We start from the raw sequence: 23,269 nt of genomic DNA, 5'->3' as shown, positions 1-23,269 counted from the left end.
GGCAGAGGAGGACGAGGGTGATGCCCGTAGACCACATAGAAAGGAGACTTGCCTGTGGAAGTCGAGTCCAGATGGTTATATGAGAACTCCGTCCAGTTGTCTTGGCGGCTGGAAACAAAATGACGTAGGTAGTTACCCAGAATCTGATTGACTCTCTCCACTTGCCCATTGGTCTGAGGATGATAGGCCGATGAGAAGTCCAGCTTCACTTGGAGTTGCGAGCGGAGGGCACGCCAAAACTTTGAGACAAATTGAGAACCTCGGTCGGACACAATGTGAAGAGGAAGTCCATGCAGACGGAAGATGTGTCGGAAGAACAACTGAGCCAGACGAGGAGCAGAGGGTAGACCAGAAAGGGCCACGAAGTGAGCCATTTTAGAGAAGCGGTCCGTCACCACCCAAATAACTGTATTGTCCGCAGATGGAGGAAGGTCTGTGATGAAATCCATCCCAATGTGGTGCCAGGGATGGTCCGGGACTGGCAAGGGCAAAAGTAGGCCGGCAGGTCTTTGACGGGGATACTTATTCCTGGCACAGACTGCACAGGAAGCCACAAAGTCCTTGACATCCTGGAGGAGATTGGGCCACCAGTAGTGACGGGAGATCAATTGCCCGGTCTTTTGAGCTCCTGGATGCCCGGCCACCAAAGAGGAATGCCCCCACTTCAAGATGCGTTTTCGGAGTGCGGGGCGCACATAAGTCTTACCGGGGGGCAGTCTCTGCAGAGCAGAAGTGGCAACTGGTACTAGGCGGTCGGGAGGTATTATGTGACGAGGAGATTCCTCTTGCCCCATGACATCGGATGCTCGGGATAATGCATCGGCCTTTATATTCTTCTCGGCTGGACGGAAATAAATGGTAAAGTTGAACCGAGAGAAGAAGAGGGACCACCTGGCCTGCCGGGGATTGAGGCGTTGAGCCGATTGGAGGTAGAGGAGGTTCTTGTGGTCCGTGTAGATGTTAACGGGATGTTTAGCCCCCTCTAGTAGATGACGCCACTCCTCCAGTGCCAACTTAATAGCCAGGAGTTCACGGTCCCCAATCGTATAGTTCCTCTCGGCCGGGGAGAAAGTCTTAGAAAAGAACCCGCAGGTTCTGGTCTTGCCTGATGTGTCCCTTTGCGAGAGGACGGCTCCTGCGCCCACAGAAGATGCATCGACTTCAAGAGAAAATGGCCTGGAGACATCCGGGCGGACTAGAGCAGGAGCAGAGGCAAAGGCAGACTTAAGGCTATTGAAGGCTTGTTCGGCCTCTGGAGGCCAACGTCTGGGATCCGCCTTCTTCTTAGTGAGAGCCACTATGGGTGCGACCAGGGTAGAGAAGTGAGGGATGAATTGCCGATAATAGTTGGCGAATCCAAGGAAACGTTGGATAGCTCTAAGTCCCACAGGGCGTGGCCACTGGAGGACAGCTGAGAGCTTGGCCGGATCCATTTGTAGACCCTGGTCGGAGACGATATAGCCAAGAAACGGAAGACTGCGCTGATGGAAAACTCACTTCTCAAGCTTGGCGTATAGATGATTGGCCCGAAGTCTTCGTAGGACCTGACGCACTTGTGCCACATGAGTCTGCTGGTCAGGGGAGAAGACCAAAATGTCGTCCAGATAGACAATGACGCAGACATAGAGGAGGTCTCGGAAGATATCGTTCACGAATTCCTGGAAGACCGCTGGGGCATTGCATAGGCCGAATGGCATGACCAGATATTCGTAGTGCCCATCTCTGGTGTTGAAAGCGGTCTTCCATTCGTCTCCTTCACGAATACGGATCAAGTTATATGCTCCCCTGAGATCCAGCTTGGAGAAGATCCTAGCTCCACGAAGACGGTCGAATAGTTCGGGAATTAGCGGAAGAGGATAGCGGTTCTTAACAGTCACCTTATTCAAGCCCCGATAGTCTATGCATGGGCGGAGGGAACCGTCCTTCTTCTGAACAAAGAAAAATCCAGCGTCAGCGGGAGACGTGGATTTACGGATGAAACCCTTCTGTAAGTTCTCCCAGATGTAGGAGGACATGGCTTCAGTCTCGGGCACAAAGAGAGGGTATACTCGACCACGTGGAGGAGAGGTTCCTGGAAGCAGGTCAATAGGGCAATCATAGGGCCGATGAGGTGGTAGAGAGTCCGCCTCCTTAGTCGAGAAGACATCTACGAAGTCTTGGTAATCCTCCAGTAGTCCAGTCAGAGGCTTGGCGTAAGCAGGTGACCTCGTAGAGCACTTGGGTTGAGGAGACCTCAGACACCGATTATGACAGTCCTGGCACCAGCTGAGAACCTCCCCAGTTCTCCAGTCCAGCTTAGGGGTATGTGATTGCAGCCAAGGAAGACCCAGCAAGATGTTGGAAGAGGAATGGCGGAAGACGTAGAAGGAGATCCTCTCCTGATGTAAGGCGCCTACCTGGAGGACTAGGGGTGCAGTCTGGCAGTGCACAGCTTCGGCAAGAATCTCGCCCGTGACCGAAGAGATAGACCGGGGTTGGGCTAGCTGTATCACGGGTAGCCGCCATCTTTGGACCAACGAAGCAGAAATGAAACTGCCAGCAGCGCCAGAGTCAATGAGGGCAGTAGTCTGGAAAACTTGTCCTGAGGGTGTCTGGATGGAGACTGGCATAGTCAACCTTGGAGAGGTGGCATTCACACCTAGGGAGGCCTCTCCCACCGGACCTAGGTGCGAGCGTTTCCCGGACGCTGAGGACGTTGGGGACATCTCTGCCGATAGTGACCAGCGCCACCGCAATAGAGGCAGAGATTCAGCTCCAGTCGACGGGTCCTCTCATCAGTCGTCAGGCGAGCTCGTTCCACCTGCATAGGAACTTCTGGAGACGACTGGGGCATAGAAGCAACGGGATTCTGGAACACCGGTGCCAGCCGGGGATGGCGACGGGGCAGACTCAGACGCCGTTCTTGCCAGACGTCCTCCTCTCTCTCGGAAAACCTGGTGTAGACTCTGGTAGCCAGTAGAATGAGTTCGTTCAAGGAGGTAGGAAGGTCTCGGACAGCGAGCACATCTTTCACTCGGCTGGACAGACCCTTTTTAAAGGTGGCAATTAGGGCAGCCTCATTCCAGTCCAGTTCCGCGACCAGGGTGCGGAACTGGATGGCGTAATCACCCACGGAGGATGTTCCTTGAGATAGATTGAGGAGAGCAGTCTCAGCCGAAGACGCACGGGCAGGTTCCTCAAAGACAGAGCGGAACTCGGCCAGGAAGGTTCGGAGATTGGCAGCAACCGGTTCATTACGGTCCCACAGAGGTGTGGCCCAAGCCAGAGCTCTACCTTCCAATAGGCTGATGATGAAAGCCACTTTAGAGCGTTCGGTGGCAAACTGACTGCTTAGAAGTTCAATATGCATAGTGCATTGGGTCAGGAATCCTCTGCACAACTTGGGGTCACCTCCATATTTACTTGGGAGAGCCAATCGGAGTTTTGAAGGGGCTGCAGGAGGTGATGACTGCTGAGCTGTGGTATGCTGCTGTACGGCTGCAGTCAGTTGTTGGATCAGCTGTAACTGTTGCTGGATCTGTTGAGCCTGTATGGCGACCACTCGGGCTACTTCACGGATATCAGGCACCTCGCCGGGATCCATGGTTGGAGCCTACTGTTACGCCTGGAGTAGTGGATCCACTGGACCGTCACTAGCGATAGCACTAACCTCACCAGGGAGCGGAGTCTAAGGGGCTGCTGGTTTTCACCAGAGGGGGATGGACTTGCTGCGGCAGGCGACCCCCAGGTCGCTACCCCTGGCTTGGTTGCTAGTGACGGCAGGCGAGGCGTGGCAGGAGCAGTAGGCAGGAGATAGTGCAGGCAGAGGATTGTAGACGTGCTCGCAGGTGGCGGACAGGACTCAGGAACAATGGGAAGGCAGCGGGCAAGGACTAGGGACAAGGACTGAAGACAGGAACAAGGGACAAGGACTAAGGTCAGGAACAACAGGGAGCTGGGCCAAACGCTATGGGAAGCATGTAGAGGCTCCAACACCTGGAAGGGGGCAGGGCTGGAACTTATAGGGGAGTGATTGACAACCAGACCAATTAGGAGCGCACTGCCCCTTTAAATCTGAGACAGTCGGCGCGCGCGCGCCCTAGAAGGCGGGGACGCGCGCGCCGGCCGGCACAGCGACTGACAGGAGCGTGGTGAGGTGAGGCGCCCCCCGGGGCCGAAGCAACAGCAGCGCCGGGTCCCTGCCTACGGACACCGGCTGCTGCAGATGTAGGAGAGAGGGTGCGGCGGCGATCCGGAGCACGGGACGCCGCCGTGACCCTAACAACCATGTCATCTCATATTATACCATGTCATCCCATATTATACCATGTCATCTCATATTATACCATGTCATCTCATATTATACTATGTCATCCCATATTATACCATGTCATCTCATATTATACCATGTCATCCCATATTATACCATGTAATCTCATATTATACTATGTCATCTCATATTATTCCATGTCATCCCATATTATACCATCTCATCCCATATTATACCATGTCATCTCATATTATACCATGTCATCTCATATTATACCATGTCATCTCATATTATACCATGTAATCTCATATTATACCATGTCATCTCATATTATACCATGTCATCTCATATTATACCATGTCATCTCATATTATACCATGTAATCTCATATTATACTATGTCATCTCATATTATTCCATGTCATCCCATATTATACCATCTCATCCCATATTATACCATGTCATCTCATATTATACCATGTCATCTCATATTATTCCATGTCATCCCATATTATACCATCTCATCCCATATTATACCATGTCATCTCATATTATACCATGTCATCTCATATTATACTATGTCATCCCATATTATACCATGTCATCCCATATTATACCATGTCATCCCATATTATACCATGTCATCTCATATTATACCATGTCATCCCATATTATACCATGTCATCCCATATTATACCATGTCATCTCATATTATACCATGTAATCTCATATTATACCATGTCATCTCATATTATACCATGTCATCTCATATTATACCATGTCATTCCATATTATACCATGTCATCCCATATTATACCATGTCATCTCATATTATACCATGTCATCTCATATTATACCATGTCATCCCATATTATACCATGTCATCCCATATTATACCATGTCATTTCATAATATACCATGTCATCTCATATTATACCATGTCATCTCATATTATACCATGTCATCCCATATTATACCATGTCATCCCATATTATACCATGTCATCTCATATTATACCATGTCATCCCATATTATACCATGTCATCTCATATTATACCATGTCATCTCATATTATACCATGTCATCTCATATTATACCATGTCATCCCATATTATACCATGTCATCCCATATTATACCATGTCATCCCATATTATACCATGTCATCTCATATTATACCATGTCATCTCATATTATACCATGTCATCTCATATTATACCATGTCATCCCATAATATACCATGTCAACTCATATTATACCATGTCATCTCATATTATACCATGTCATCCCATATTATACCATGTCATCCCATATTATACCATGTCATCTCATATTATACCATGTCATCTCATATTATACCATGTCATCTCATATTATACCATGTCATCCCATATTATACCATGTCATCTCATATTATACCATGTCATTTCATATTATACTATGTCAACTCATATTATACCATGTCATCTCATATTATACCATGTCATCCCATATTATACCATGTCATCCCATATTATACCATGTCATCCCATGTTATCCCATATTATACCATGTCATCTCATATTATACCATGTCATCTCATATTATACCATGTCATCTCATATTATACCATGTCATCTCATATTATACCATGTCATCTCATATTATACCATGTCATCTCATATTATACCATGTCATCCCATATTATACCATGTCATCCCATATTATACCATGTCATCTCATATTATACCATGTCATCTCATATTATACCATGTCATCTCATATTATACCATGTCATCCCATATTATACCATGTCATCTCATATTATACCATGTCATCTCATATTATACCATGTCATCCCATATTATACCATGTCATCCCATATTATACCATGTCATCTCATATTATACCATGTCATCCCATATTATACCATGTCATCTCATATTATACCATGTCATCCCATATTATACCATGTCATCCCATATTATACCATGTCATCCCATATTATACATGTCATCCCATATTATACCATGTCATCCCATATTATACCATGTAATCTCATATTATACCATGTCATCTCATATTATACCATGTCATACCATATTATACCATGTCATCTCATATTATACCATGTCATCCCATATTATACTATGTCATCCCATATTATACCATGTCATCTCATATTATACCATGTCATCCCATATTATACCATGTCATCCCATGTTATCCTATATTATACCATGTCATCCCATATTATACCATGTCATCCCATGTCATCCCATATTATACCATGTCATCCCATGTTATCCTATATTATACCGTGTCTAGTGATTAGCGTATTCTGTTCGATCGAATAGACTTTCGATCGAATAGTAAGGTATTCGATCTATTGAATATTATCGAATAGTTCGTCGAATATTCGAAAAATATTCGATAAGCATTCAAATCCTCCAGCTTCCAGTTTTTACCTCCAAGTAGTCGAATAGATATTTTTCAATTATCGAATACTTGTTCCCATAGAATTTCATGGGATCGAATATTCGAATTTTTTCACTATTCGCTCATCGCTAACCGTGTCATATCATGTCCTCCCATGTTATCCTGTCTCATATCATGTCTTCTAAAATGGCACATTATTAGATAAGGAATACAGCCGCATGTTATACCTATTTTCCTGCCGTGTTTCCCTGTTATTTTACTGTGTGTGAATGGAGCCTAATACTTATTTTACTACTGTTATTGTTGTTGTTTTGTTTTTATTTGACAGTATGAGCACCCAGCCCGGGACAGGGGGGCGAATGAGAAGAAGAACTGAGGCTCTGCTATTACAGGCAGGGACGGTTTTAGACTAAATGTGGCCCTGGGCAAAGTTAAAGGTGGGGCCCCAAATGCTGAAATATTGTAGCAACAATTTAAGGTCCCCATACATGTTACTCTTTTGTTGGTGGTACCTGTTGCTCCTGGTGGGTTCGGCCATCAGTGTAAGGTGTATGGGGCTCTCTGGACAGTCCTCTGACAGATGATATCAGTGGACATAGGGGGTAGAGCTTGATGGAAAATCAACGCCAAACCTCTTTGTTCTCAGAGAGATAAGCCGCCATCAGATCTGTATGGCTATGGCTTTCCCCTCTCATAGAGAACACAGGAAAACTCAGATGTGCCAAATTTCTGTGTATGGGGAGGACGGGACAGGATGGGACAGATAATTGTCAGCTGAAGGATTGTTCAGCCAGCAGTTATTGGAAGTGTACGGCCACCGTATTACACGGCCTGATATTCCGCAGAAGTGAGCGCCAATCTGGTAGAATGGAGCTCGCTTAGAGAGCCTACTACATGGCTCTTTTATGATGCAGCAAAAGCTATGGAGGAGATTTATCAAACTGGTGTAAAGAAGAATTGGCTCAGTTGCCCCTAGCAACCAATCAGATTCCACCTGCTTAGAATCTGAGTAACGAAAGGTGGAATCTGATTGGTTGCCGGGGGCAACGGAGCCAGTTTCACTTTACACCATGTTTGATAAATCTCCCCCTATGTGTGTATATACAGTATATCATTAGTGATGTCTGTGCAAACCTTGCTGTATATAGTAAACAATAAAGTTATATACTACCTGATCACGTTCCCCGGTGTTCTCAGGCCGTGTCTGTGATATATACTACCTGATCACGTTCCCCGATGTCCTCAGGCCTTGTCTGTGATATATACTACCTGATCATGTTCCCCGGTGTCCTCAGGCCTTGTCTGTGATATATACTACCTGATCACGTTCCCCGGTGTCCTCAGGCCATGTCTGTGATATATACTACCTGATCACGTTCCCCGATGTCCTCAGGCCTTGTCTGTGATATATACTACCTGATCATGTTCCCCGGTGTTCTCAGGCCTTGTCTGTGATATATACTACCTGATCACGTTCCCCGGTGTCCTCAGGCCGTGTCTGTGATATATACTACCTGATCATGTTCCCCGGTGTCCTCAGGTCTTGTCTGTCATATATACTACCTGATCACGTTCCCCAGTGTCCTCAGGTCATGTCTGTGATATATACTACCTAATCATGTTCCCCAGTGTCCTCAGGTCATGTCTGTGATATATACTACCTGATCACGTTCTCCGGTGTCCTCAGGCCATGTCTGTAATATATACTACCTGATCACGTTCCCCGGTGTCCTCAGGCCATGTCTGTGATATATACTACCTGATCACGTTCCCCAGTGTCCTCAGGCCTTGTCTGTGATATATACTACCTGATCACGTTCCCCGGTGTCCTCAGGCCATGTCTGTGATATATACTACCTGATCAAGTTCCCCGGTGTCCTCAGGTCATGTCTGTGATATATACTACCTGATCACGTTCCCCGGGGTCCTCAGGCCTTGTCTGTAATATATACTACCTGATCACGTTCCCCGGTGTCCTCAGGCCTTGTTTGTGATATATACTACCTGATCACGTTCTCCAGTGTCCTCAGGTCATGTCTGTGATATATACTACCTGATCATGTTCCCCAGTGTCCTCAGGTCATGTCTGTGATATATACTACCTGATCATGTTCCCCGGTGTCCTCAGGCCTTGTCTGTGATATATACTACCTGATCATGTTCCCCAGTGTCCTCAGGTCATGTCTGTGATATATACTACCTGATCACGTTCCCCGGTGTCCTCAGGCCTTGTCTGTGATATATACTACCTGATCACGTTCCCCGGTGTCCTCAGGCCTTGTCTGTGATATATAATACCTGATCACGTTCCCCGGTGTCCTCACAGAGCGATATCGTCCTGATTTGGCCAATTTTCGCTCCATGTATTAGGGCCCTTACTCAGTTTAGAAGGTTACATGCCGGGACTGCCGCTATATACCAGGACTGCCGCTACATGCCAGGACTGCCGGTACATGTCAGGACTGCCGCTATATGCCAGGACTGCCGCTACATTCTGGGACTGCCACCACATGTCAGGACTGCCGCTACATGCCAGGACTGCCGCTACATGTCAGGACTGCCGCTATATGCCAGGACTGCCGCTACATTCTGGGACTGCCACCACATGTCAGGACTGCCGCTATATGCCAGGACTGTATATACATGTACTGTATAGATGGAGTAGGGGGTCCTGTATATACATATACTGTATAGATGGAGTAGGGGGTCCTGTATACATGTACTGTATAGATGGAGTAGGGGGTCCTGTATACATGTACTGTATAGATGGAGTAGGGGGCCCTGTATATACATGTACTGTATAGATGGAGTAGGGGGTCCTGTATATATACATGTACTGTATAGATGGAGTAGGGGGTCCTGTATATACATGTACTGTATAGATGGAGTAGGGGGTCCTGTATATACATGTACTGTATAGATGGAGTAGGGGGTCCTGTATATACATGTACTGTATAGATGGAGTAGGGGGTCCTGTATACATGTACTGTATAGATGGAGTAGGGGGTCCTGTATATACATGTACTGTATAGATGGAGTAGGGGGTCCTGTATATACATGTACTGTATAGATGGAGTAGGGGGTCCTGTATATACATGTACTGTATAGATGGAGTAGGGGGTCCTGTATATACATGTACTGTATAGATGGAGTAGGGGGTCCTGTATATACATGTACTGTATAGATGGAGTAGGGGGCCCTGTATATACATGTACTGTATAGATGGAGTAGGGGGTCCTGTATACATGTACTGTATAGATGGAGTAGGGGGTCCTGTATACATGTACTGTATAGATGGAGTAGGGGGCCCTGTATACATGTACTGTATAGATGGAGTAGGGGGTCCTGTATATACATGTACTGTATAGATGGAGTAGGGGGTCCTGTATATACATGTACTGTATAGATGGAGTAGGGGGTCCTGTATATACATGTACTGTATAGATGGAGTAGGGGGCCCTGTATATACATGTACTGTATAGATGGAGTAGGGGGTCCTGTATACATGTACTGTATAGATGGAGTAGGGGGTCCTGTATACATGTACTGTATAGATGGAGTAGGGGGTCCTGTATACATGTACTGTATAGATGGAGTAGGGGGTCCTGTATATACATGTACTGTATAGATGGAGTAGGGGGTCCTGTATATACATGTACTGTATAGATGGAGTAGGGAGTCCTGTATATACATGTACTGTATAGATGGAGTAGGGGGTCCTGTATATACATGTACTGTATAGATGGAGTAGAGGGTCCTGTATACATGTACTGTATAGATGGAGTAGGGGGTCCTGTATATACATGTACTGTATAGATGGAGTAGGGGGTCCTGTATACCTGTACTGTATAGATGGAGTAGGGGGTCCTGTATACCTGTACTGTATAGATGGAGTAGGGGGTCCTGTATATACATGTACTGTATAGATGGAGTAGGGAGTCCTGTATACTTATACTGTATAGATGGAGTAGGGGGTCCTGTATACCTGTACTGTATAGATGGAGTAGGGGATCTACCAGTTATTACTGTGGATGTTGTGAGGCAGCTTCCCTAGCAACCATTGCTCCCTGTGAAAATGAAAGCAGTAATCCTATTGGTTGCTAAGGCTCCAACTGCCGTGTCTGCTGCAGCTAATTATATCACCTGTGTTTGCAGTGAGGAGATTTTCCCATTCATCTCTATGGGGCGCCTTTCTTTCCCCTCCCCCTCCCCTCCTGTACATCTGGCGGGGACGGGACCTTCGCAATAACCTTCCCGGGCACCCAATGTATCTGTGGGCCAAATTTGGGGTCAAACGGTTCAGGCGTTTGGAAGTCTATAGAGGACAGACAGACAGAAGGACAGACAGACAGAAGGACAGACAGACTTTGATTTTTATGATATAGATATACACATACACTAATATATATATATATATATATATATATATATATATATATATACACATACACACCATCACACACACACACACCATATATATATATGTATATAGATTCAAACCATCCAGTCCACACACTATACACAGGACATGTAACACACACTACATTCATCCATTATACACCTATATTCATACACATTACACACTACATGTACAGAATACTTACTCCCTGTAGCATGCTGGGTGTAGTGGTGAATCCCCCTCATGTTCCCTGCAGCAGCAGCAGGCTGTCATCCTCACCCGGCAGCCCTCTCCTCCATCGTCCCGACAGCTCCACACCAGAAGGAGAAAGTCACGTGCAGTGAGAGGGAGGGGGAGGGGAGCACGGAGCCCAGCGTCCTGCAGCCTCTGTGTGACCCTGATAGCAGCAGCCGGGGATCATTCACAGACGCTGCAGGACGCTGTCTGTGCTCTCCTCTCCTACTGGAACTGCGGTAGGGGGCCCTTGGGGGATAGGGGCCCTGGGCAATTGCCCTGCTTGCCCCCTATTAACGCCGGCCCTGATTACAGGTAATCCACCCCCCAAAAAGAACTGAATAAATAACTCCGCTCCATACAAAATTGTATCCAGCAAAAACTTAATAAAACAGATAAAATGTTTTTTTTTTCTAGAATATTAATACAACTCAAAAACACTCACGTTTTCCAGGAATCTGCCATGGAAAACCTGCCGGAAAGTCACCTATGGAGAGAAGTCGTCCGCTTAGCGTTTGCTTTTTCCAATCAATTTGATATTTTTATCATTTGTAAGACGACTATGAATTGGATAGATATGGAGTTACATTCGTGGGGATCGAGTCCCAGCCCCGTTATACCTCATCCATAGGAATACTTACACCATTCCTTCACATTCCAGCCGGGGACTTTTCCTATTTTAATACAAATTTTAAAAGATAAATAAATAAATAAATAAATAAATAAAACTATATAAAGAATAATAAAAACCTTTCTCTTATAATGTATTTGGCTGTTGACACGATTTGCTGGGCTAAATGTCTTCTTACCTTCACAATATGGGAAATGTATAACCCCAGCGCACATCTGTATTTTTATGGGTGCACCCCCTGGGACATAGGGGTGTGGCCAGTCATAGAGGCGTGGCCTCCCACCATGTCTAAGTTACAGCCAAATGCACCTCTCAATAAGACTAAGCTCCACTTGGCAAAAAGATCAAGATTCATGGGAGGAAACCACAACTGTTCAAGAATAAGGTCAGCTCTGAATACAGACGGACAGGAGAGAGACTGGAACTTACCATCAAGCTTCACTTCATCTCCGTTACGTGAGTAACATTTACCTACAGATAGCAAACAAAAAAAGTTATCTTATAATACTATATTATAACATATAATACTCTCAGCACATAACATATAATACTCACAGAACATAACATATAATACTCACTGTACATAACACATAATACAGAACATGCCATATAATAATACTCACAGAACATAACATATAATACTCACAGTACATAACATATAATAATACTCACAGTACATAACATGTAATACTCACAGAACATAACATATAATACTCTCAGTACATAACATATAATACTCACTGTACATACCATATAATAATACTCACAGAACATAACATATAATACTCACAGAACATACCATATAATACTCTCAGTACATAACATATAATAATACTCACAGTACATAACATGTAATACTCACAGAACATAACATATAATACTCTCAGTACATAACATATAATACTCACTGTACATACCATATAATAATACTCACAGAACATAACATATAATACTCACAGAACATACCATATAATACTCTCAGTACATAACATATAAAATACTCACAGTACATAACATATAATACTCACTGTACATAACATATAATAATACTCACAGAACATAACATATAATACTCACAGAACATACCATATAATACTCTCAGTACATAACATATAATACTCACTGTACATAACACATAATACAGAACATGCCATATAATAATACTCACAGAACATACCATATAATACTCTCAGTACATAACATATAATACTCTCAGTACATAACATATAATACTCTCAGTACATAACATATAATAATACTCACAGTACATAACATATAATACTCTCAGTACATAACATATAATAATACTCACAGTACATAACATATAATACTCTCAGTACATAACATATAATACTCACTGTACATACCATATAATAATACTCACAGAACATAACATATAATACTCTCAGTACATAACATATAATATTCTCAGTACATAACATATAATATTCTCAGTACATAACATATAATTATATTCACAGAACATACCATATAATACTCACAGAACATAACATATACTCACAATACACATTATATATTACAGTACACAACATATAATACTCACAGTACATACCATATAATACACACAGTACACAACATATATTACAGTACACAACATATAATACAGTACACACAGTGGCGTAGCTACCATAGAGGCAGGGTAGGCAGTTGCTATGGGGCCCATGCAGGAGGGGGGCCCGGGATGCACAGGGAAGATAAAAGTCTCCTGTGTCCTTCTGCTTAATGCCTTATGTACTGTAGTGTGTAAGTGACTCAGTGTACACTTACATGCTGAAACATAAAAAAGGGGTTAATATGCAGAGGACAAAGACATCTTTGCTTCACTCCTCTGATAACCCCTGACCTCTGTTTTCCAGAGCTCCTGCAGAGGTCAGGGGTTATCAGTGCACTAGCAGTAAAGCAGAGATCTCATTGTCTTCCTTTTAACTCTTTTTTTGTGTTGCAGCATGTAAGTGTAGCACATAAGGGGTTAAGTAGAACGTAGTCTGCTCCTGCACCAGGGCCGGCGTCAGCACCCGGCATACTCGGGCAAGTGCTGGGGCCCATGGCCGCCCAAGGGGCCCCCGACACTTGCCCTAGCAGTGAGCCAGACGCCCGCCGCATCAACGACCCCCAGACACTCGGGGGAGCGGGTGCTGCTGACCCCAAGTCCGGGGGAGGGCTGGAGGAGTTGGGGAAGGACCTGCCGTGTTTGCTGCATGGGGAAGGACCTGTGCTGATGTCATAAGGGGGCGGGGCTGAGAACGGGAAAGGATGCAGGTGGATGAAGGACCTGTGATCATTGTCATGTGACATGAGGGGGCGGGGCTCACTTATACCTTCCCTCTGTATGCTGTGAGTTTTAGTCCTTCTCTTATATCTCCTTCTGTAATGTCCTCTGATCTCGCATAATAACAGGCTGGACACGCTGGGAGTTGTAGTTCTCCTATTATATCTCCTCCTGTAATGTCCTCTGATCTCCCATAATAACAGGCTGGACACGCTGGGAGTTGTAGTTCTCCTATTATATCTCCTCCTGTAATGTCCTCTGATCTCCCATAATAACAGGCTGGATATGCTGGGAGTTGTAGTACTCCTCTTAAATCTCCTCCTGTAATGTCCTCTGATCTCCCATAATAACAGGCTGGGTATGCTGGGAGTTGTAGTACTCTTGTTAAATCTCCTCCTGTAATGTCCTCTGATCTCCCATAATAACAGGCTGGACACGCTGGGAGTTGTAGTCCTCTTATATCTCCTCTGATATCCCATAATAACAGGCTGGACATGCTGGGAGTTGTAGTCCTTTTAAATCTCCTCCTGTAATGTCCTCTGGTCTCCCATAATAACAGGCTGGACATGCTGGGAGTTGTAGTTCCCCCTGGTATACCTCATGTAACGTCTCCTGATTGTAACTCCATTCTAGCCTGCTCTATGGTGAAGAAGCCAGAATACAGACTCCAGGGGGACGACCTCCTTCTAGCACCTCCATTCTAGTCCATTCCAGCATGGATGCGCTCTCACCAACAGGCGCAGAGCGATGACGTCATCACGCCTGCTGGTGGATCCACAAGGTGCACACAAGGGAGAAGAGGACCCGTCCCCCGCCCGGATTAGTGAGTATGTTTTATTTTTTTTATTTTCTTGTGCTGAGGGAGATCAGGGGGCATTACTATGGGGGCAGGGGACATTACTATGGGGGCAGGGGACATTACTATGGGGGCAGGGGACATTACTATGGGGGCAGGGGACATTACTATGGGGGCAGAGCAGGGGCATTACTATGGGGGCAGGGGACATTACTATGGGGGCAGAGCAGGGGACATTACTATGGGGGACAGGGGACATTACTATGGGGGCAGAGGACATTACTATGTGGAGCAGGGGACATTACTATGGGGAGCAGGGGACATTACTATGGGGAGCAGAGCAGGGGACATTACTATGGGGGCAGAGCAGGGGACATTATTATAGGGACAGGGGACATTACTATGGGGAGCAGGGGACATTACTATGGGGGCAGGGGACATTACTATGGGGAGCAGGGGACATTACTATGGGGGGCAGGGGACATTACTATGGGGAGCAGGGGACATTAGTATGGGAGCAGAGCAGGGGACATTACTATGGGGGCAGAGCAGGGGACATTATTATGGGGGCAGGGGACATTACTATGGGACAGAGCAGGGGGCATTACTATGGGGACAGAGCAGGGGACATTACTATGGGGGGCAGGGGGCATTACTATGGGGACAGAGCAGGGGACATTACTATGGGGGCAGGGGACATTACTATGGGGACAGAGCAGGGGGCATTACTATGGGAGCAGGGGACATTACTATGGGACAGAGCAGGGGACATTACTATGGGGGCAGGGGACATTACTATGGGGACAGAGTAGGGGGCATTACTATGGGGCAGAGCAGGGGACATTACTATGGGGACAGGGGACATTACTATGGGGACAGAGCAGGGGACATTACTATGGGGACAGGGGACATTACTATGGGGACAGAGCAGGGAACATTACTATGGGGACAGGGGACATTACTATGGGGACAGAGCAGGGAACATTACTATGGGGCAGAGCAGGGGGCATTACTATGGGGGCAGGGGACATTACTATGGGGGCAGAGCAGGGAACATTACTATGGGGGCAGGGGACATTACTATGGGACAGAGCAGGGGACATTACTATGGGGGCAGGGGACATTACTATGGGGCAGAGCAGGGGATATTACTATGGGGGCAGGGGACATTACTATGGGACAGAGCAGGGGGCATTACTATGGGGACAGAGCAGGGGACATTACTATGGGGCAGAGCAAGGGACATTACTATGGGGCAGGGGACATTACTATGGGGGCAGGGGACATTACTATGGGGTAGAGCAGGGGACATTACTATGGGGGCAGGGGACATTACTATGGGGCAGAGCAGGGGACATTACTATGGGGGCAGGGGACATTACTATGGGGCAGAGCAGGGGGCATTACTATGGGGGCAGGGGACATTACTATGGGGGCATTGGGGCAGGAGACATTACTATGGGGCAGAGCAGGGGACATTACTATGGGGCAGAGCAGGGGGCATTTCTATGGGGGCAGGGGACATTACTATGGGGTAGAGCAGGGGACATTACTATGGGGACAGAGGACATTATTACTATATGGAGGGCACAGCATGGGGACATTATTACTATATGGGGGGCACAGCACGGGACCCACAAACCTCCCTACTTTACTGCACAACACCAAACAGCAGAGTTACTACTGTATAGGAGCCTATGGGTGGGAAAAAGGGAAGGAAGTGGCTGGAAATGTGCGGAGCCTGAGCTGTTTGTCTGAGAGGTCCCGAAGAGATGAATTGTAGCTGGAAGAAATCATCATGGTGGTCTGGGCCAGATGGAGAGGAAACGGAGAGCGATCGCCTCAGATACTCACAGTACACAACATATAATACTCACAGTAGATCTCCTCCTTCTCTACCTCTCCCCAGGGCGCTCCTCCTAAAAATAATAATAATTTATTTTACGCTTTTTACTTTTTATTATCTACAAAAACCTCGATAGATAAACTATATCAAGACTCCAATATAAAATCTACACCAGTACCCCGCTACATGATCTACACCAGTACCCCGCTACATGATCTACACCAGTACCCCGCTACATGATCTACACCAGTACCCCGCTACATGATCTACACCAGTACCCCGCTACATGATCTACACCAGGACCCTGATACATGATCTACACCAGTGCCCCGCTACATGATCTACACCAGTGCCCCGCTACATGATCTACACCAGGACCCCGCTACATGATCTACACCAGGACCCCGCTACATGATCTACACCAGTGCCCCGCTACATGATCTACACCAGGACCCCGCTACATGATCTACACCAGGACCCCAACACAAAATCTACACCAGTACCCCGCTACATGATCTACACCAGGACCCCGCTACATGATCTACACCAGGACCCCGCTACATGATCTACACCAGGACCCTGATACATGATCTACACCAGAACCCCGCTACATGATCTACACCAGGACCCCGCTACATGATCTACACCAGAACCCCGCTACATGATCTACACCAGGACCCCGCTACATGATCTACACCAGGACCCCGCTACATGATCTACACCAGTACCCCGCTACATGATCTACACCAGGACCCCGCTACATGATCTACACCAGGACCCCGCTACATGATCTACACCAGGACCCTGATACATGATCTACACCAGTACCCCGCTACAAGATCTACACCAGGACCCGCTACATGATCTACACCAGTACCCCGCTACATGATCTACACCAGGACCCTGATACATGATCTACACCAGGACCCGCTACATGATCTACACCAGGACCCTGATACATGATCTACACCGGGACCCTGATACATAATCTACACCGGGACCCTGATACAAGATCTACACCGGGACCCTGATACATAATCTACACCGGGACCCCTATACATGATCTACACCGAGACCCTGATACATAATCTACACCAGGACCCCAAGGCCTTATACATAAATTATAACGGTACCCTGACACTTAATCTACACCGGGACTCTAACACTAAATTTACACCGGTACCCCTATACATGATCTACACCAGGACCCCAAGAGAAAATCTACACCCGGACCCTGATACATAATCTACATTGGGACCCTGATACATAATCTACACCGGGACCCTGATACATAATCTACATTGGGACCCTGATACATAATCTACACCGGGACCCTGATACATAATCTACACCGGGACCCTGATACATAATCTACACCGGGACCCTGATACATAATCTACACCGGGACCCTGATACATAATCTACACCGGGACCCTGATACATGATCTACACCGGGACCCTCATACATAATCTACACCCGGACCCTCATACATAATCTACACCGGGACCCTCATACATAATCTACACCGGGACCCTCATACATAATCTACACCGGGACCCTCATACATAATCTACACCGGGACCCTCATACATAATCTACACCGGGACCCTCATACATAATCTACACCAGGACCCTGATACATAATCTACATCGGGACCCTGATACATAATCTACACCGGGACCCTGATACATAATCTACACCGGGACCCTGATACATAATCTACATCGGGACCCTGATACATAATCTACACCGGGACCCTGATACATAATCTACAACGGGACCCTGATACATAATCTACACTGGGACCCTGATACATAATCTACACCGGGACCCTCATACATAATCTACACCGGGACCCTGATACATAATCTACACCGGGACCCTCATACATAATCTACACCGGGACCCTGATACATAATCTACACCGGGACCCTGATACATAATCTACACCGGGACCCTGATACATGATCTACACCGGGACCCTGATACATAATCTACACCGGGACCCTGATACATAATCTACACCGGGACCCTGATACATGATCTACACCCAGACCCTGATACATAATCTACACCGGGACCCTGATACATGATCTACACCGGGACCCTGATACATAATCTACACCGGGACCCTGATACATAATCTACACCCGGACCCTGATACATAATCTACACCGGGACCCTCATACATAATCTACACCCGGACCCTGATACATAATCTACACCGGGACCCTGATACATAATCTACACCGGGACCCTCATACATAATCTACACCCGGACCCTGATACATAATCTACACCGGGACCCTGATACATGATCTGCACCGGGACCCTGATACATGATCTACACCCGGACCCTGATACATAATCTACACCGGGACCCTGATACATAATCTACACCGGGACCCTCATACATAATCTACACCCGGACCCTGATACATAATCTACACCGGGACCCTGATACATAATCTACACCCGGACCCTGATACATAATCTACACCGGGACCCTGATACATGATCTACACCCGGACCCTCATACATAATCTACACCGGGACCCTCATACATAATCTACATCGGGACCCTGATACATAATCTACACCGGGACCCTCATACATAATCTACACCGGGACCCTCATACATAATCTACATCGGGACCCTGATACATAATCTACACCCGGACCCTGATACATAATCTACACCGGGACCCTCATACATAATCTACACCGGGACCCTGATACATAATCTACATCGGGACCCTCATACATAATCTACACCGGGACCCTCATACATAATCTACACCAGGACCCTGATACATAATCTACACCGGGACCCTGATACATAATCTACATCGGGACCCTCATACATAATCTACACCGGGACCCTGATACATAATCTACACCCGGACCCTGATACATAATCTACACCGGGACCCTGATACATAATCTACACCGGGACCCTGATACATGATCTACACGCGGACCCTCATACATAATCTACACCGGGACCCTCATACATAATCTACATCAGGACCCTGATACATAATCTACACCCGGACCCTGATACATAATCTACACCGGGACCCTGATACATAATCTACACCCGGACCCTGATACATAATCTACATCGGGACCCTCATACATAATCTACACCGGGACCCTCATACATAATCTACACCGGGACCCTGATTCATAATCTACACCAGGACCCTGATACATAATCTACACAAGGACCCTGATACATAATCTACACCGGGACCCTGATACATGATCTACACCGGGACCCTCATACATAATCTACACCGGGACCCTGATACATGATCTACACCGGGACCCTGATACATAATCTACACCGGGACCCTGATACATGATCTACACCCGGACCCTCATACATAATCTACACCGGGACCCTCATACATAATCTACACCGGGACCCTGATACATAACCTTCACCGCTCTTCCCCCACAAATATGGTAAAATGTAGGGTGCCTGAAAAATGGTCCCACTAAAAGAAGAAAAAAGCCAGTCCGACATCTCCAACAACAGAAAATAAAAACCTCCGGCTCTTAGGAGACAATGAGGAAAAACCAAAGTGCCATCACCATTAGTAAATGAGATGATGGGAGTTCATGGCGTCTCCTTAGAACAATGTAGATACAGGGGGTCAAAGTCAGGCCCTCCAGCTGTGAAAAAAACTACAATTCCCATCATGCCTGGACAGCCAAAGCTAAAGCTTGATGGGAATTCTCATCATGTAACAGCTGAAGAGCCGGAGTTTGACGCCTGTGATGGAGAATGATCAAGGTAATTGTCAACCACATTACATGATGAAGTTTCTGGACTTACCGCAGGACGCCAGAGTGTAGGTCAGAAATAGGAAGATCCCGAACCAGTCCATGACGGATCTGCAGAGAGAAGGAAGCAGGAGGTCTATCTGGTCCCTTTGGGTAACGTAAGAGTGTGAGGCACAGCACCCATGAGGCTCTAGAAGCATCACAGACAGAATGGTGTAATAGAGGGGCATGACCTCTTCTATAGCCCACGGCAGGGGTCCTGTGCTTATTGTTCACCTCTGGAGGTCACCGGAGGACATCACAGCTCCATGGCTCTACTCCTTGGCTATTATTGGGGCTTCTCCATACCAATATTTCCACTGTAGGAGTCTGAGAAATACTAAAACCCGGCCAAAATAATAAGATAATGAGACATGAGGAGACTCACCTTGTCAGGACTGTGGGAGCAGAACCAGCACCCTCCTGGAGCCCCTGATATATATCTGGTCTGAACTCAGCCCTACTCCGGGAGGGAGGTCTCATCGCTCCCCTCCCCAATGGTTTTGCTTCTAGGTATCAACAGCCAGGTGAGAGCATCAGCTGAGGCCTCACATATTTACCGACAGACCTCAGCACACAGTAAGTAAACACTTGATTAGAATGTTTTGTTTCCCATGGAATAATCTCACATATTAAGAGACGAAAAGCCAACAGCCTGGAATCCTCTATATGAGTCCCTAATGTGTGGCACGTTAAAGGCCTCAGTATGGAGCTGTCAACATGGAGGCCTCAGTATGGAGCTGTCAACATGGAGGCCTCAGTATGGAGCTGTCAACACTGAGGCCTCAGTATGGAGCTGTCAACATGGAGGCCTCAGTATGGAGCTGTCAACATGGAGGCCTCAGTATGGAGCTGTCAACACTGAGGCCTCAGTATGGAGCTGTCAACACTGAGGCTTCAGTATGGATCTGTCAACATGGAGGCCTCAGTATGGAGCTGTCAACATGGAGGCCTCAGTATGGAGCTGTCAACACTGAGGCCTCAGTATGGAGCTGTCAACATGGAGGCCTCAGTATGGAGCTGTCAACATGGAGGCCTCAGTATGGAGCTGTCAACACTGAGGCCTCAGTATGGAGCTGTCAACATGGAGGCCTTAGTATGGAGCTGTCAACATGGAGGCCTCAGTATGGAGCTGTCAACACTGAGGCTTCAGTATGGAGCTGTCAACATGGAGGCCTCAGTATGGAGCTGTCAACACTGAGGCTTCAGTATGGATCTGTCAACATGGAGGCCTCAGTATGGAGCTGGTAATATGGAGGCCTCAGTATGGAGCCGTCAACATGGAGGCTTCAGTATGGAGCTGTCAACATGGAGGCTTCAGTATGGATCTGTCAACATGGAGGCCTCAGTATGGAGCTGTCAACACTGAGGCTTCAGTATGGATCTGTCAACATGGAGGCCTCAGTATGGAGCTGTCAACATGGAGGCCTCAGTATGGAGCTGTCAACACTGAGGCCTCAGTATGGAGCTGTCAACATGGAGGCCTTAGTATGGAGCTGTCAACATGGAGGCCTCAGTATGGAGCTGTCAACACTGAGGCTTCAGTATGGAGCTGTCAACATGGAGGCCTCAGTATGGAGCTGTCAACACTGAGGCTTCAGTATGGAGCTGTCAACATGGAGGCCCTAGATAGTGACCCCAGCACAGCACAGGACTGAGCTGGTTCTGCATCCCATGCTCCTAGTATATGATCACGTCCATGAACTAGCCCAGGATTTTACATATATATATATATATATATATATATATATATATATATATATATATATATACAGATCCCAACAGAAACCCTCTCCCACCTTTTACCCGCCATCCAAGCTAACACACCCCAACCCCAGGTGCAAACGAAACATATATCATATATACAGTATATACAAACACACAAAAACAAATACAATAAACTAACTTATGGAAAGAAATATATAATCTACTATGCAAACCAAACAATAATGAGACTTCTCGGCCTCACACACACCTGAAAGCCCAAGCTCAGACCCACAAGCCCCATACTCCAGTATCTCTATAGCACAAAAGCCTAATGTGCCAGCATCAGCCGCCACCAGGAGAGGAGAAGCAGGCTAAGGAACCTTATAGGCAGAGCCCCTCCAAAGACAAGAGGCCCTACCAGCCCCCAACGTCTCATACTCCAGAGAGCGCACCTTCACCAGGTCACCGAGTGTGACCCTAACCATCTCATCCACAGGGGCGCTGTGCCCTACCTACCTCATCCACAGGGGGCGCTGTGCCCCAAACCACCTCATCCACAGGGGGCGCTGTACCCCTAACCACCTCATCCACAGGGGGCGCTGTGCCCCTAACCACCCCATTCACAGGGGGGCGCTGTGCCCATAACCACCTCATCTACTGGGGGGCTCCATAGGGCCATTCCGCATAGGAGAGACGGGCAAGCCTACAAGTCAGCTTGTCTCTGGAACCTCCCCTATCCTGGGGCCTCGTGACAGCATTGAAGTTCCCTCCAAAGACCTCCTGCCGACTTGTAAAAAGATGGGGCTTGATCCTCATAAAGAGACACTTTTGATCCCTCTTGGACTGTGGACCATAGATGTTAATATGAG

General features: G+C 46.8%; 1 protein-coding gene across 1 annotated transcript in view; it reads right to left on the bottom strand.

Annotated features, from left to right (window-relative positions):
* Positions 1-21,147, bottom strand: part of LOC138768856 (collagen alpha-4(IV) chain-like) — a 44,049-nt gene extending 22,902 nt beyond the window's left edge. The window contains exons 1-6 of the mRNA XM_069946822.1: positions 21,082-21,147; positions 20,707-20,765; positions 16,892-16,933; positions 12,358-12,399; positions 11,939-11,971; positions 11,743-11,784 (exon numbers count right to left, since the gene is read on the bottom strand). Coding sequence (XP_069802923.1) covers positions 11,743-11,784; positions 11,939-11,971; positions 12,358-12,399; positions 16,892-16,933; positions 20,707-20,758 — 211 coding nt within the window. The 5' untranslated portion in view covers positions 20,759-20,765; positions 21,082-21,147. The remainder of the gene's footprint in view (positions 1-11,742; positions 11,785-11,938; positions 11,972-12,357; positions 12,400-16,891; positions 16,934-20,706; positions 20,766-21,081) is intronic.
* Between the last annotated feature and the right edge of the window lie 2,122 nt (positions 21,148-23,269).

Source organism: Dendropsophus ebraccatus, chromosome 12, assembly GCF_027789765.1.
Source record: "Dendropsophus ebraccatus isolate aDenEbr1 chromosome 12, aDenEbr1.pat, whole genome shotgun sequence".
NCBI lineage: Eukaryota > Metazoa > Chordata > Amphibia > Anura > Hylidae > Dendropsophus > Dendropsophus ebraccatus.
This window is presented reverse-complemented; position numbering and strand designations above follow the sequence as displayed.